The sequence below is a fragment of the Aythya ferina genome (assembly GCF_964211825.1).
Source record: "Aythya ferina genome assembly, chromosome: Z".
In the NCBI taxonomy this organism is placed as follows: domain Eukaryota; kingdom Metazoa; phylum Chordata; class Aves; order Anseriformes; family Anatidae; genus Aythya; species Aythya ferina.
In genome coordinates this window covers 22,519,528-22,535,771 of record NC_140299.1, presented here as the reverse complement: position 1 = coordinate 22,535,771, position 16,244 = coordinate 22,519,528, and the positions used below count along the sequence as shown (strand labels likewise).

At 35.4% G+C, this 16,244-nt stretch overlaps 1 protein-coding gene across 5 annotated transcripts in view; it reads left to right on the top strand.

Annotated features, from left to right (window-relative positions):
* The window catches only part of ADAMTS6 (ADAM metallopeptidase with thrombospondin type 1 motif 6), a 154,745-nt gene that overhangs the window by 9,833 nt on the left and 128,668 nt on the right, over positions 1–16,244 (top strand). For 3 of the 5 annotated variants that reach the window (XM_084503222.1, XM_084503224.1, XM_084503223.1), the window contains exons 4-7: positions 4,673–4,841; positions 10,833–11,050; positions 11,558–11,641; positions 12,156–12,301. In XM_084503222.1, the coding sequence (XP_084359348.1) occupies positions 4,673–4,841; positions 10,833–11,050; positions 11,558–11,641; positions 12,156–12,301 (617 nt within the window). The remainder of the gene's footprint in view (positions 1–4,672; positions 4,842–10,832; positions 11,051–11,557; positions 11,642–12,155; positions 12,302–16,244) is intronic. The other 2 variants (XM_084503226.1, XM_084503225.1) reach the window with 2 other exon arrangements.

Below are 16,244 nucleotides of genomic sequence, written 5' to 3'. Positions count from 1 at the left end.
CTGGAATTGAGCAGAAGTCAAACTTGTCCTGTTCTGACCCACCTCTGTCCATTGCTGGGTGTCAAAGCTCTTAATTGAGTGTTCAAGTTTTTCACTGCAGTGGATTTTCTCATTTTAAGCTGACGAGGCCAATAGAAAGAAATAGTATTTCTACACTTTTCTACATGTGTAGAAAGTGGTGATTATTAGGAAAGTGAATCAGGGGCTAAATATCAGTTTGGGGCTACTGTTGCTCCAAGGAAATACTGAATGTAAAGGGCCAAGGATTTCCATGGCATGTAAAGTTCCATGCACTGAGCAATGTTTGTGCTAAGTAGCACAGCTATCTCTGTTTAAGCAGATAAGATAAAGATATCCCAAGAAATGTCTAAAAGCATGACTGTATATACTTGAAAGAAGAATTATTTTGCAGGAATGTTTCATGTTTGTTTAATATATTACAAAACTAGTATATTTATAAATTATTCATATTCTTAGATTAGCTCATTTGGAAACCGATTCTACCACAAAGAAAGCATCTACTTTTGCAGATCATAAATTACATATCATATGATATTTTTGAATCATAAGTAAAATTTGTAATCTGTGAACTGATTTAAAAGGTCAGAAGTAATGAAAAAGATTCTGTATTCTAGATAGGTGCACTTTGAGTTCTCTTTGGTAATAATCTGTGTTTGCAGTATAGGCTCAGTATTCAGAAAATTACATATAAACTGTCCCTGTCCTAGTTTTAAAATGACTTACTAGATCCCATACTGTGCTGTCCCAGGCCAGATCACTATTTTTTTTTTTTATCCTTAAGAACATGTGAAGCTAATGCAGCCTGTTTCCTCAGACATAAATTGAAGTGTAGAGTCAGCTGTAGACACATTGAACAACACTGACACATTCTCAGAAGTTTCCATTATTACTGCTTTATGTTAAAAATGTAAAGCGTAATGTCTAGAAAGGTTCAAGGCAGGCAGAAATTGGAAACCAGTAGTACTGTGAGGCAAAGGCACTTGTCCTCTGTAATTAATTTATAACTAATGTTCATGGAATCATAGAATGGCCTGGGTTGAAAAGGATCATCTAGTTTCAACCCCACTGCTCTGGGCAGTGTTGCCAACCACTAGAGCAGGCTGCCCAGACCCATGTTAACTGTTACTTCTGTAGGTGATGGACATCCCCTCTCTGAAATAAGGTGAGGCCCCAGCTAGACAGTCTGACAGATTTTCTTTTTACAAATTCAGGGGAACTGCATGTGGATTCACAGATTTGTCTGAGTATGTCAAACTGCTGGATCCAGACCTTATATATGTTAGCAGGAGTTGGCAGTCTGTAGTGGGATTGGATAAGACAGGACCTCAAACAATCTGTTTTAGATAATAGTCTTGGGAATGCTGCTTGTAGTAACCTACTTGGGCATTCAACTTATTTCTTAAGTTAATGGTGTTTTGTTAGAACATTTTGCTGTTTTTTTCCTGTGTCTTAATATTTCTTGTATTTTGGAGCAGAAGTTCAATTTGGAAGTTGCTTTAAGTTCAAATATGGTAGCAAAATGAACAGGAAAAAAAAAACAACACACAAAGCAAGCAAAAAAGACAACACATTTACATTTATTTCCTTTTAATGCTTTATAAGGCATTATTTCAATCTCCCTTTTCAACTGAAACATTGTTTTGCCCAAACAGGAGATAAGCCAGAAATGGGTTTTAAAATGTTGGTTCAGATACAATAGTGTAATTCCAAATATTCCCACTATCAGTTGGGCATTAGTGAATATATATACAATGAAAGCACCTCTAGGCACCAGAAGAAATGCTGTTTTTTCACTGCAATAGGTATTTCTTTTGTGCACAATTTGGAATGTTTCTAAAAAAATCATGCACTCATGCACTTTAAACTGATGTAAGTGGTCTTGTTGAGTTAATACTGGAAAAGCAGTTTGTTTGCAAGCAAAATTGATTACATTGGGTTTAAAATGGTGTTAGTATGCAGGGCTTATGTGAAGGGTATATGCAGGGCAAGTGAATTTCCAGTGTTTATCAAATCACATGGCTACCTGCCACAACTGACCACATGCATATTCTGACTGCCTGGTAGCAGGTGTAAGTTAAAATTTACTTGCAATTCCTTGACTACATGTTATTAACATCTCTTTTTCTTAATCTGACATAGTGTTTGAACAGATGAGATTGGACATTGACTAGGCATAGGAAAAATGGATGATACTTGCCCAGCCTTTTTCACTGCTGGTACCTGGAAGAAACCTGCCAACTGTTGTCATAGTTCACAAATGTGTGTAATAGCTTTTACTTCTCCTTTACACAGTTTGTTTACAAAATTAATGCTGCAATTAAGTGTCATTTATGGCATTTGAAATGACTTCCACTGCAGTCATCTTGCTCCTTAAAACTCATTTACCTGCTGGACTTGAGTACAGGCGTGAAGGATGTATGCCCTAGAGTAATCAGAGTTAGGTTAAGGCACTTCTCTTGCAGAGACAGGGCCACAGCTTGGATGGTACCTCTGTCTCCTCAGACTTGGCACAAAGCAGACAGCCTGATGGTGTTGGCCAGAACCACCGCAGGACTCTCTTTTCCTGTGGGAACATAATACCAGAGCTTACAATGGCTCGGGATTCACTTGAACCCAGATGTCTGACATCCAGACTGGATGCAGTCCAGACTGTCAAGGTTCTTTCTGCACATCTGGCAAAGCTAGTTACAATTCAATTTATATTTTCAAGACTGTTTAAGCAGCAGTGTACCATTAAGTGACTTATTCTGTAGTAAAATCTTAGACTTCAAGTAATGAAGCATTATGAGAAAATTTGATGTCCAGGTGAATATAGACCCTGATGTTGCCATCTTGAGAAAATAATTGAGTTCACAATGAAAAATACCACTGAAGAGTTACTGTTGTAGTCACAATGTAAGGAACACTTAATTGAAAAATGAACGACATGCATATATTTGCAGAATATATAATAGGGTTATATTTGGAAAGCATTGTTCTTTCTGAAGTGTTACACAGGCATTTTTATTTTAAAAGTTGTATGTTGTTACTGAAATCTGGTTATCCTAGGAGTGAAGAATAGCAGGCAGTTGATACACAAAAGAGCAGCAGAAGAGCTTTGACCAAAAGGACAAAGGCAATTCCTGATCTTAGAAATGGGTTTGGGATGTTTGGATCATTTGTAGAGCAAGTGGTCTTAGACCTTATCCTAGAGGTCTTATTGGAGGAAAACAAAAATATCCCCTTTAAAAACAAACAAAACAACCCCAACCCCCCAAATCCTCACACATAGTCCTTGTGTTACAGATTGAAGGTGTGATAGATACATAGGTATCGGTTTCTTCTCAAAGTGATAGGGTAATGTTTACAGCCTTTAAGAAGTACTTTGAGATAGGCTTGCTTCTTGGAACACTGCAGAGTTCAGATGACAGGCACATAAATATTTGAAGATATGTCTTGAGAACAGCATATGAGGTGTTTGTTGAATACTCTTAACTCCTCATGAGTTAGATTAAATAAGGATGAATGAATTAAGGTGCAGTTATGGATGCTTTCTTGTGTTTGAACAGTCTTCACTGTGGCTTTAATGGGATTTACATTAGTTTGCAATTCATCAGATCAAGATATGAATGCAGAATTTACTGCTTCCAGTCTTCAGGCTGATCAGTAGCTCTTTCTACTAGTGTAGAGAGATTATACATTCTGAATTTCCTAGATAAATTTACTGGAATTATTTATTTAGCAAATAGAAGTGTGGGAGTCTGCCTGTCAGAGCTTACTCCTCAGTATTTCTATACCCAAAAGGATCCCCAAACTGGATTTTCTGCTGAAGTTCAGTCTTAATTGCTGAAGATTCAGGAAATTGCATAGTTGGCCTGAAGTCTCCCCTTTCCTCTATAAACCACTTCCTGTTTGGAAGAAGCTGAGTTCACAAATGTGAAAGTTATGAGAATAGAATATCTACCATTCTGTACTGCAGTGTGAGGGAAAAAATATGCATTTGTTACAGAGCACGATGTCTAGTACATAGCCTGCAACAACTTGGATCTGCCAAAGATTTGTGATGAGACCTTTTAAGGAATACATGCTTTGTAGATAGTGTAGTCTAAGTTAATAGTTTGATTTTAATAACTAGATCAGTTTTGGAATTCAGCATCTGGATGTAAAATGCTGAATATTCTTGCTGAATAATATTGTCTAAAATTAATTCTTCCTGCAGTTTTTATGGCATTAAGCATCTACTAGTGTGGCATCATAGTGGGATACTGGGCTCACTGTTTGAGCAATATCATCTTGGCTTGGTGTCACTTTTAATGGCTATGAATCATATAGTTTTGGAACAGGTCTGTGAACAACTTTTTTGTCCTATACCAAGAGTATCTCTTCCCTTCTTGCTGCATCTACTTAAAAAAGGTGGGAAAGAACTCCTTAAGTAAGGCAATTATATTTTTATTCTTTTCTCATCGCATTGCTTATAGGTATTTACTCCTGCTCTCACTAAAGTCACTGGAAGAGAGCTGGTTCATGCATTTTCTTTTGACTTATAGCTGTGGATTTCTTAACAGAAATAAATGATAGCCAAATGTTGTTTAAAACTAAGCTTTTTATTATGAGTTTTATGTTGTTTTTTTTTTTTTTTGCAAGTTTTTATTTTCTTCTTTTCTTCCTTAAGCATGGAGTTATTGCTACGGAAGATGAAGAGTATTTTATTGAGCCTTTAAGGAATATAACTGATAATTCCAGTGACTTTAATTATGAGAATGGTCATCCTCATGTTATATACAAAAAGTCTATCATGTACCAGCAACACCTATATGATCATGGTCACTGTGGAGTCTCAGGTAAATGAGTATGAGTATCAGTTGTGTTTTCATTGCTTTTAAAATATATTAACTTAAGTTGCATTTTAAGGTCTTTCTTGGTTCACAGGTAAGGTACAACGTAGCAATAGGAATCCTTCTTTTGGGTGATACAATGTGCCGTGACAAAAAGTAGCTTTGCGTTTTTTTTTCAGATTCACTTGAAGAATATAGTGTCCATGTAAAAATACAGCACTGGGAGTAAGTCTTGTTTTATTGCTATATTGTATACCCTTGTAGTGATGAGCACAGGCTTCCTGTGCTGGATGCACTATAAATTTACTTTGTTTCCCATCTGGAAGGCATGACCTGAGTGACTGTGTTACAGCTCAGTGTGTAGTAAGTGTTCCATCTCATTTGACAAATCTTGATGTGTAGTAAATACGTTAGTAAAGTGATTACTAATACACCTGGAACTGAAGTCCATACCTTTCTCGTTATGTTTATGGTGTTTTGATACTGGCTTTTGGTTTAGTGGGTTAATGTTATTTCATGATAGTTGAGAATGTGATTTAAAGGTGCTTTACAGGATGGATTATATAGTTTTGATTGAGATTTTTTTCTTCCAAAATATAGTTTCAACATCTACAAAAACAGTTGAGTGTTTTAGTACTCCTAGTTTTGAAATGATTTTTGTTTCCTTAAAGTGATGCAGAAAACTTGTTTTTTGAGGACAGCTTTGAGTAAATCTGACCAATTGTTTTAGATTTTAGCGCTAAAATATATATATATGTATTAGCAGAAAAATGTTCTAACCTTGTCATTTATGTATATCTTGCTCTTAAAACTACAGTCCCGGACAGTAGTATTCCATGAGATTCAGTGCATAGGACAGGCTGGCATATACTAGTCTTAAAATAGTATCACTGTTCATTGATGTACCTTCTTTCAGCTGCTTCTTTTAGAAATTGTAACTTCGACTGGCAGTAGCTGACTAGACTGTCTAAACATGGTCTACAAAGTGAATGCTTGGGGAAGAGGTTTTTTTTTTTTTTTTTTCCTGAGTGGTTCTAACTGTGTTTAGACTCGTAGCAAATGTTAAACTTTATGTAAGTAACTTCTTTTTTAGTTTTGGAAGCATTATTTGGTGTACATGCTTCTAATGATGATGAAACAAGTCTTCTAATGACTACTGTGTGCTGTTTGTAAAATGAGAGAACTGATGTATGTGGATGCTCCAGTTTATGCATTTTAAAGTAGACATCTGTGAAGCATCCATCTTTTTCTTTCATTAGGTTATGCTGTCACATAAGCCTCCTGAAATAAGTGGAAGGATTGTAAAATATACTACAATGCAATTTTTACTGTTTTAATATCTCTAGAAAAAGAATGGATCATGCAGATATAATCTTCTATTAATGCTTAGGAAGTCAGTCTCCTCCAAGTGCGGATAAAGCAGTAGCAACTATTTTGATGTTGCATCCAACTGTTCTGGCAGTATCTGTCTTATGGATCATAGATTAATCAGAGCTTTGCATCTTGCATGCATTTTTTCAAAACATGCAATAATCCTTAGCATCTATTCCTTTACATATATGATGCTGCTGTTATCCTTGGAAGCTCCTGTGCATTCCCTGGTTTTCACATGTCATATCCTGAAGCCCTTAATCACTGAAATAACTCCCCCCTTTTTTTTGCAGTCCTCATGCTCTCATCCTCATTACTCTAATGCTCATTCATCTCAGCTTCTTTTCCTGTTGTTCTGTATACTTCTACACTCATTGAAAATTTCTGAAGAACTTTGTTCTCCCCCAAAACTGCAAGATCTTATTTTTTCAGGTGTCATGCTGTTTGAATGTTTTCCATCTGACTACCAAAACCTTTTCAACTCATTTTCTGAGCACTGTTTAACCTCTGTCTCAAAGTGACATGGCATCCAAACTATCCTCAGAATATCTAAAAAATAAAATCAAAGACTAATTTTCAGTTTCTCAGCTTTCAAACCCTAGAAATAAAGACAGGTAATTACTAACTCTATTGCTAGTAGAATAAATCTTTGGGGCATTTCACTATTTTTGGAAGTTTTGAGGACTCCAATTCAATGTTCAAAAAGAAAGAAAAAGGCACAACAAGTTAACAAAATTACAACTGTGTTTTTGCCGGAATATCATTTACTTTGTATGGGAAACTGGTTTTAGCTTTACTTTCAGAATACTATTGCGAGTACAATATACTGGGAGGAATGTGCTTATGTAACTGTGCTGCTATTCACACTCTGTTCTGCTGAGTTTTTTCTGTTATCTAGACCTAACTTTATTGTATACCTGTTGAGTATCATGGAAGTGGTGAGGATTTTGTGCTGATAGAAACAAAGAGTATAATTTCAGACCCTTCTGAGAAAAATTACAGTAATTGACAAAAAGCAAGGCAGGGAGTTTGGTGAAAGGATGATCAGAATTTGTTGGGATGATCAAGTGATGGACCACTTCATGGTAGATAGAGCTATGATGCCAGTACACGGGACCAGTACACAGAACTGGGGAGGCAGGAATAAAAATAGTTCTCTATTTGGCAGGTAGTTTAGGTTCAGATAAGAGTACAGGATAGAATAGTGTCTGGTTTTCATAACCTGAGTTAGATTTTTAAGCAGTTAGACGTAAGAACATTTAAAAAACAAGAAATACTAAACTAATATTTCATGTGTATATTGTCACCAACTCAACTGTGTTTTGTTATATGTAACCGAAATCATTAAGACCTTGCTAAGAATCTGAGCAACTTCAAATTCCAATTGCTTCAGAAGGATTTTGAGGCCACTGGGTTATCCTGCAGAATGCTTTGCAGAATCAACCTCTAGAAGAGTTAAACTTTTTTTTTTTTTTTTTTTTTTCCATTTTCATTCTTCTGTGTCCAAAACAGTGATGTCATTTAAGCGGCTTTCCAAATAAAGGTATCTTAAAGCCATCAAGTAGGCAGGTATAACTATGATGTCAAATTGAATTTATTTGATAGCTTAGAATTACAGTGTTAACATAAATATTTAGTTGGCATGCTAAAATTCTTCATTATTACTTTTGCAATAAAAATATATTATGGACTGTTACCTGTGATATGCTCTTTTGTCTGCATAGCTTATTTAAATGTTTATTTTAAGCTGATGCCCAATAGCATGTGCTATGTTAAGCTTGCAAAGTACTTATGGTCCGTTATTTTTGCATTTGCACAATTTTAAGGAATATGCTTTTCTACAGAAAAGCTGTATATGTGTATTTTTGTCTGGAGTTGAAATTCTGTTTTGCTTCAAGTATAAATAAAATTTCTTTACCTGTTTTTGTTACAAGAATTTAAAAACAAAATGACCAAAACATTTGTTGCAGTTATACAGACTGTTTAGATATGATTGAGAAACAATAAAAATTGACATCTGAAGCCTGAGAAGTGTCAAATTATTTAGGGATGGCACCACTACTACATGTAGTTTCACCTGGTGTTTTTATTCATGCCAGACTTTACAGTGAGCATATTCTGAAATGAAAAATGCTTGTGTATCTTTTAAATGAGGTTGTAGCAGTACATAATGTTTTATTTAAATACTCTCACAGTTACATCTTAAATAAGTAGTTATCTGTTCCATTTTGAAGTCATCTTCTGTTTTTGTGTGTTGTGTTCCTTCCTCTCTCTTCCCCACCACATAGCATCCTCACAGGACTGACTTAAAATCTGAGTATCATTGGTACTTTGTCTACACACATCTGGATTTCTTTTCAGCTTCAATTTACAATCTAATTTCCTTTTTTTTTTTTTTTTTTTTTTTTTTTTTTGTAATCATTACTTTGTAGTGCTTTTCTGGCACCCTCCTCCCCCTTGTTTCCTTGTTTTCTTTTACTTCCCAAAAGCTACACTCGGTGTTAATGCAAGATTAAGTTTTTTTTTCAAGCTTTTTTTTTAATCTGTGAATGTTTTGGAAAAATGGCATAACTTGCCACAAAAATCTATCTGTTAAATATACTGCAAACTTTTATGGAAATGCCTTGTTTTTTTTAAAGAAAATTTAGTTACACCATTCAGTGCTTTTAAAATATAACAACATGAGAACCAATAGATTCTGGAGTGCGAGCCTAACTACTCAGTGTTGTTTCCAACTTTCCCATTACTTTGAGACCAGCTGAAGCCTAAGATAAGGAGGAATGTTTGTTTTCCTGAAATCTCCTGAGACCTTTATTTGAAAGATGCTATCAAGATGAGTCCAGAAGAATCTTTGCTTTTTTTTTTTTTTTTTTTTTTTTTTTTTTCTCTGAAAGTTTTCAGCATGAGCTCATTGGTTTTCAAATGTTTAGAACAGATTTGCATCTTTGGGTGAAAATTATGAATGAATGTGGAAGCAATATTACATTTATAAAGTACTCGGCACTCTAAGAGCATCAGAAGCCCCCAGAGAACACCCTCTGCTACTTGAAAATAAGCAGTGGATTGTAAAAATTTTACTTCAGAAGATAATTATAGGTATTCTTAAGTCTGTGCTTAAGTGAGATGAAAATCTTTGAACAATTAAAGTAACTTCAACTTTCCTAGAATAGGGATGAAAACAATTTAAAGCTTGGTACTGATAACAGAATCCTCACTGGGCTTGATACTATGTTTTTAGAATGGGTATAATATTGTTATAATTTGATGCACATTTTAGTTTGAGGACAATTTCATTACTAGTGTTTTTGTCAAGTACCCAGTTTGTTTGCATTTTTCAATTTTTCTAAAGTAATGCAACTTTTAAAGCCAACACTGTAGACACAAAATATTGTGGGATACTGCAACACTGAGAATGCTGAAGCTTTGTATTGCTGGTTTTGACCTGAACATGCATACTTTGTCATGTAGTTGCCGCCCTATAAAATAGTGAAGTTTAGTTGGATTGCATAAAGCATTGCTTTTTCACAAGTGGTACTGGTCCTATCTCAGTTTACCTTAGTCGAAACAGTATATCTGGTATTGCCTACTCAAGCAGTTCTAGTCAGTCAGTTAAGAATTATATTCACTTCTTAATGTTCTTAAGTTCATCCATAACTAGCAAAGAAACTTCAGACGTTTTGAAGTCCTAATTATGTAAAGTCAGCCTAATTATCTACTTTAATAAACTTAAATTTGAGATCTGTGTGGCTCCTTGTGGAAAAGGAATACTTAATATATATAAAAGTGACAGTTCTGCAGGGAGTAGAGGTTCAAATATGCACTGAGGACAGCACTTCAGGTTTTTGCAGATAATTCCATCTGTTTGGATCAGTAATAACCAAATTGTTACATAAAAGCAATATGTTTTCTGGGTATTTATATGAAATGAGTACAAGAATCAATGCATTTGAATAACAATTAGTGTTAAAAATAACCAAAAATTAACCTTTGTTGGATCATCTTGAACTTCCTATTATTTTTAATACACGAGGTAGGTAAAATAGCTTTCTAAAAAGAAAAATTATTTATTTGGTCCAAAATGTTCTAGATGTTTCATTCTGATTGCCTAATTATGGAGTTGGATTCCCCACAACAGGGGAAAAAAAGAGGGGAAAAAAAGTTTTTTTTTTTTTTTTTTTTTTTTTTTGTTGCCTTATCAATCTTTTTAATTCCTTAATCTATATTGATGCCTTTTACTTTAATTTGGAATTTTCTATTTTATTTTTTTCCCCAAAATATTGTAGCTATCTTGTTCTTAAAATTCTGAAATGTTCTCGTGATTAACTATAACTAGTCATTAGTATTAACATAGATGTACAGGATCAGATCTGTAGAAAGAAGATGATGGTTTATTGTCCTAAGCCAAGTTATGGAGAGTTCAGAATATGAAAATTAGATACCAAGTTTTTTTCTGCTGTATAAGGTATTTTAATTTTTTTTTTAAAAAAGTATAAATTTAAATTTTCCTTGCCTCAAGAAATACTTGTTTTTAGAAGCTAAAAGATGATAATCTCAACATAAACCAGCTGCATTTGAATGAGTTTTACCAGTGACCTCTCTAAAGTGTTTAATTATTTTGGTTCCTAGAAGACCTCACAAGAAGCAGTAAACCTTGGTGGATGAGTGATGCATCTGCTTTTCCAACTTCACTTCCAGTCAATGACACACTAAGTAGCCACAGTCGACAGAAGAGATCAGTAAGCCTTGAACGGTTTGTGGAGACGCTGGTAGTAGCAGACAAAATGATGGTGGGATATCATGGTCGCAAAGACATTGAGCACTACATTTTGAGTGTAATGAATATTGTAAGTTTCATCCCTCTCTGTATTAATATTAACATGCATGCTCTGAAATTATAAAGCGTTTGTACTGGCATAATAATGTTATGCATCTGGTTGCAGGAATTAATAATTAAAATATGGTAAAAGCATGGCGGGGAAAAATGCTGTACTGTTTCTGCCAAGAAGTATGCTGTGATCACTTACATTGTTTGTCTTGCATGTGGTTACATTCAGATTAATTTAAAACTATACAGTTTTATTCTGTTTAAATCAACAGTCTAAATGCTCCTTATGTTGTATGGTTTATGAAACAAGTTATAAACATTTTTTGGCTGAAAATTCTGACAGAAGTAGTATATTTGTTTTACTGAATGGTCATTTGTTGATCAAAAGATATCTTACGCAGGTGATGGTGATAACTAACATTAGGGAATTACACTGAGCAGAAGAAGAGTTTAATTTTTAACCATTTAGGAAATGCATAGTGTTTCTTGTCTGACTTTGTGCCTTTTCTTATTTTCTGGAGGTCAGGTTGCCAAACTTTATCGTGATTCCAGTCTAGGAAACGTTGTGAATATAATAGTGACACGTTTAATTGTCCTCACTGAAGATCAGGTAAGAGTTGTTGCACTTCAGCTTTATATCCCTGAAATACAAGTTACGCTACTGTGTAATATATATTTCATGTAATTATTGCTTGAAATGGCTACATCTGAATATAAAACCTGTCTTGTAATCTTTCACTACTTTAATCAAGATGAAGACAGTTCAGAGGAATATTTCCCTCATATTATCCCAGGGATATCTGTTCTTTACTTCAGGTGAATATTTTATTACACCTTTGGGGATGTCAGTTTTGTTTTTAGACCTATATATCAAAATTCAGATTTTATTTATTTATTTATTGGTATTGACGTAGTAATTATTTAAGTTGGAGCAGAAGGAATGCCTGTTCAGTAATGTACAACTGAACTTGGGGTCAGATTTTACAGAGATAAAATTTGGCAAGAAGATTTTATTCCTAGAAACCACTGCTTCTAATTATAGTCCCGCTTTAGTCTTCAAAAGGCTTAACAACTGACCTTAGTAATTTGTTTGGAACATTTCTGGTATGCATGTTGTATTGCAGCCAAACTTGGAGATAAACCACCATGCAGACAAGTCCCTCGATAGCTTCTGTAAGTGGCAGAAATCCATTCTCTCCCACCAAAGTGATGGAAACACCATTCCAGAAAATGGGATTGCCCACCATGATAATGCGGTTCTTATTACTAGGTATGGTTATTATAAGTATTGTGTTTATTTTTATTTTATTTCTGTAGCTTTCCTGTCCTTACTGTTACATAGAGGTTAGTTTTAAAGTAATATATTTGTTAGGTAACCTTATGAATAGAAGGATTAATAGATGGTGATATCTTTAAATATATCAGACTATTAAAGTATAGATTAAGAAGTTGGGAAAGTAAGATACACAAATTACTTGTTTCTGCTGTTATTTTCACTACATAATTGCCAATGCAAAGTATTCTGGTAGAACAGATGGATCTTGTTGAATATTTTATGTTTTTATAATTGAGAAGAATTCTTCAAATTATGGAGAACAAAACAGTGTGGAAAATGTTTTGTTAACCATATATAATGTTTCTTTAATAAGAATTTCAAGGCAGAACCTCCCCTATTACCATAGTATTTTTCTGCTGAAACAGCACTTTCTTGCAGATTCAGGCAATGTGAGAGTATGCTGTGTAGTTGTTTTGATTTATTGTGCTTAGTCAAGATGAGAACTGACAGCTTTAATAGGTGGTTTCAAAGCCTGCGTATGTGCGTATTTGTTTGTTTCTATACCACATATACTATGGTAGATTCAAAAAAGCCTTGTGCTTAATCTATCTAAAATCTTTCAATCCTGGGAAAATATTGCTGTTCATCCTCTTTATGGGTAGGCAATTGTACTTTACTGGCAGATCTGTTTCTCTATTTCTTAAGAACAGTATTTATTCTTTTATCTTTTATGGAAATAGCAGCAGGTGCAGCAGCACTAATTTGTATTAGGAACCTTCTATTATAATTTGTACTTTCCCAGTCAAATTCTGTACTGCTCTGTATGTGGACTATTTTTGGAATCATTGTACTCCCTGCAGAAATTTGTAGAACAGTGATTAAAATAATTGATCTCTCCTGGGTTTTCCATAAAAGGTGTAATAGTGGCTGGATTTGGGGGGGGGGGAAGGGAAGGATATGTAGTGTTTTTTTGTTTTGTTTTTGTTTAAGGAACAATGTTCTCTTGTTAGTGGAAAGACAGGTTAATGAATCTGTTGCATAGATTTTGCTTTCATATTTCAAATATAATTGTTACGTGTGGACATTACTACTTCATAATAAGAAAATTCAAGTTTCTAATTTAAAAAAAAAATGAAATTCAAAGTAAAACAGTTCTTTTATTTAGAAAAACCTTGATTGTTCACAAAAAACATTTGTTTATAATCTTTTTTTTTGCATACAAGTAGTTCCTTTACTAGGGCAGCTCGCGTATGTGAAAATAAGTACTCCTTTAGAGTTGTGTTACACATCAGGTTTTACTGGCATACTTTAGACAGTGAGTGAAGATGTGTAATTGGTAGGTGGTACAGTTCAGTCAGTCGAAGCCCCCCAGTTTGTGTATGTATGAGCAGTGTTGGCAGCACTACATTTCTACTGTTATGACTGAATAACTTGACATTTTGTTAGCGTTACTCTGGCACTGCAAAGCAGAATTGTTTATTTTCTTTCACTGTTGTACTTTAATATGTTTTATTACTGTATATTCTGTATTGGCTTCCCTGTCCTGGTTGGATGATCACAGCAAAGTCATGAACAGTTTGGAGTTTCAGATGAAGGCCTACGTCAGTGCTAACTTGCAGGCCTTTAACTGCAACAGGAGCCAGTTTCCAGAGAACATGAAAAATTCCCATTGAAAATAAGGTTTCAGCAACAAGTAGTGAATATTAAGGACTTGTTGGGCTTATTAATTATCCAAGTACGCTGCAGAGTTTCCGAAGGAATTGTGTATACTATTTTATAAAAAGGACATAAGATTTTAAAATAAATAAAAATGTTGCACTTCCAAACACACATATTTAAATGAACATGCCTCAGTGTAGTATCAGCAGGCTATTTATACTTACCTTCATAAAGCATTGCTAAACTTTTAAATTCAGTAATCCCAAAGGCTACATTAATTATCTTGAATGGATTAGTCAGGCTTTTGCTGAAACTGCTAGCTGTCCCTGCTCTTAACTAACAAATTGTGCCAGCATATGTGAAAATGGATTTGAGGCGAGAGGGGAGGTGGGAATGAGTAAAGATATTTATAATAACTTAAGAAATTTAATTCTAAATTAATTACTGAAATAGCAGTGTGCTTTTTTTCATTGTTTTGGATATCTCATCTGATGAACCAGTTCATATATTATAAGGAAAAGAGAAGTGTATAGCTACAGTGCTTTGAACTCCTGAAGTGTTGGAGTTCTAACCAAGTATAAGGTTACTTTTTAGGTGCTCTAGTAGTGTTTCAAAAGTGTTTTCCTGCATCTTTCCCATTGATACAGCTCTGCTTTTTATGGGAACATTTTTCGATATTGTTATCAGCGGAAGCATCTTCCTTCAGTTTCACTGGGGAGCTTCTGTGCATTAGAGGTTCTCTCCCTTAGAGGTTAGGAAGAAGTTCTTCACTCAGAGGGTGGTGAGGCACTGTCACAGGTTGCCCAGAGAGGTTGTGGATGCCCCATCCCTGGAGGTGTTCAAGGCCAGGTTGGACAAGGCCCTGGGCAACCTGGTGTAGTGGATGGTGTCCCTGCCATAGGCAGGGGGTTTGGAACCAGGTGATTCTTGAGGTCACTTTCAACACAGGTCATTCTATGATTCTATGATGATCCCAGAAACTGGAGAGAATTACCAGCTTCTTCTAATGTGGTGGATAATAGGCCTAATACAGGGTATTTACTAGAGGGTCTCGGGACCCTGGGGACTTTGTATAACATGAATAGCAATTACAGAGAACAAAGATCCTTCAAAGATACTTCAGTGCATGTTGTTTTTGTTTCACCTTCCTTTATTCATTTACTTCAAAACGTTTTGTTCATATTTTCAGAGTCTTAAGTGTTTAGTCTTATTTCAGGATAAGACTGTGATTTAACTTAGGTTCTAAAGCAATGAGAGCTGGTTTTGTGATATTGTTCACCTGTAGAAATTTCACCTTGAGTATTTTTTTTTTTTTTCTTGGACACTATAAGAGAGTTCATTATTGTCACAGAAGCACAGAATGGCTGGTTTTGGAAGGAACCTCTGGAGACCATCTGGTCCAACTCCCTTGGTCAAGCAGGGACACCCGCAGCAGGTTGCCCAGGACCTTGTCCAGGCAGGTTTTGAAGATCTCTAAGTAGGGAGACCCCACAAACTCTCTGGCCCACCTGTGCCAGTGCTCCATCATCTGCACAGTAAAGATTCCAGATGTTCACATGGGACCCTGAGCCTCTTATCCAGGTTGATCAGTCCCAGCTCTCCTCAGCCTTTCTTTGTAGGAGAGATGCTCCAGTCCCTTCCACATCTTTGTGGCCCTCCATTGGACTCTTTTCATTATGTCCATGTTTCTCTTGTACTGGAGGGTCCAGAACTGGAGACAGCACTCCAGGTGAAGCCTTACCAGTGCAGAATAGAGGGTAAGAATCACCTCTCTTGACCTGCTGGCAATACTTTGCCTAATGCAGCCAAGAATACCAACAGCCTTCTTAGCAGCAAGTGGATGTTGTTGGCTTATGTTCAGCTTGGCGTCCAGTAGGACCCCCAGGTCTTTTTCTGCCAGGCTGCTTTCCAGATGGGTGGCCCCCAGCAAGTCCAGAACAATCTGAGTTTGTTCCTTCCCAGGTGCAGGACTCTGCACTCCTTGTTGAACTACATGAGACTTTTGTCAGCTGATTTTTTTCATAGGTTATCCTGTAATTGTCTAAATTAGTCTCTTGATGGTCAGTAAAAAAGTAACAGCACTGAGCTGATAGATTTTAATTGTGAAGTTGTTTAATGGTGTAATGCTCTTTTGACAATCTTTACATGGAAAAAAAAGATAAAAACTTGTATGAATCATTTATCTCAAGTAGACAGAAATTAGTCCTTGTATTTTTATTCTGCATCTCAGATATGGTAATCACACTTCTTAGAAAAATTAACATTAAATTTTCAGATT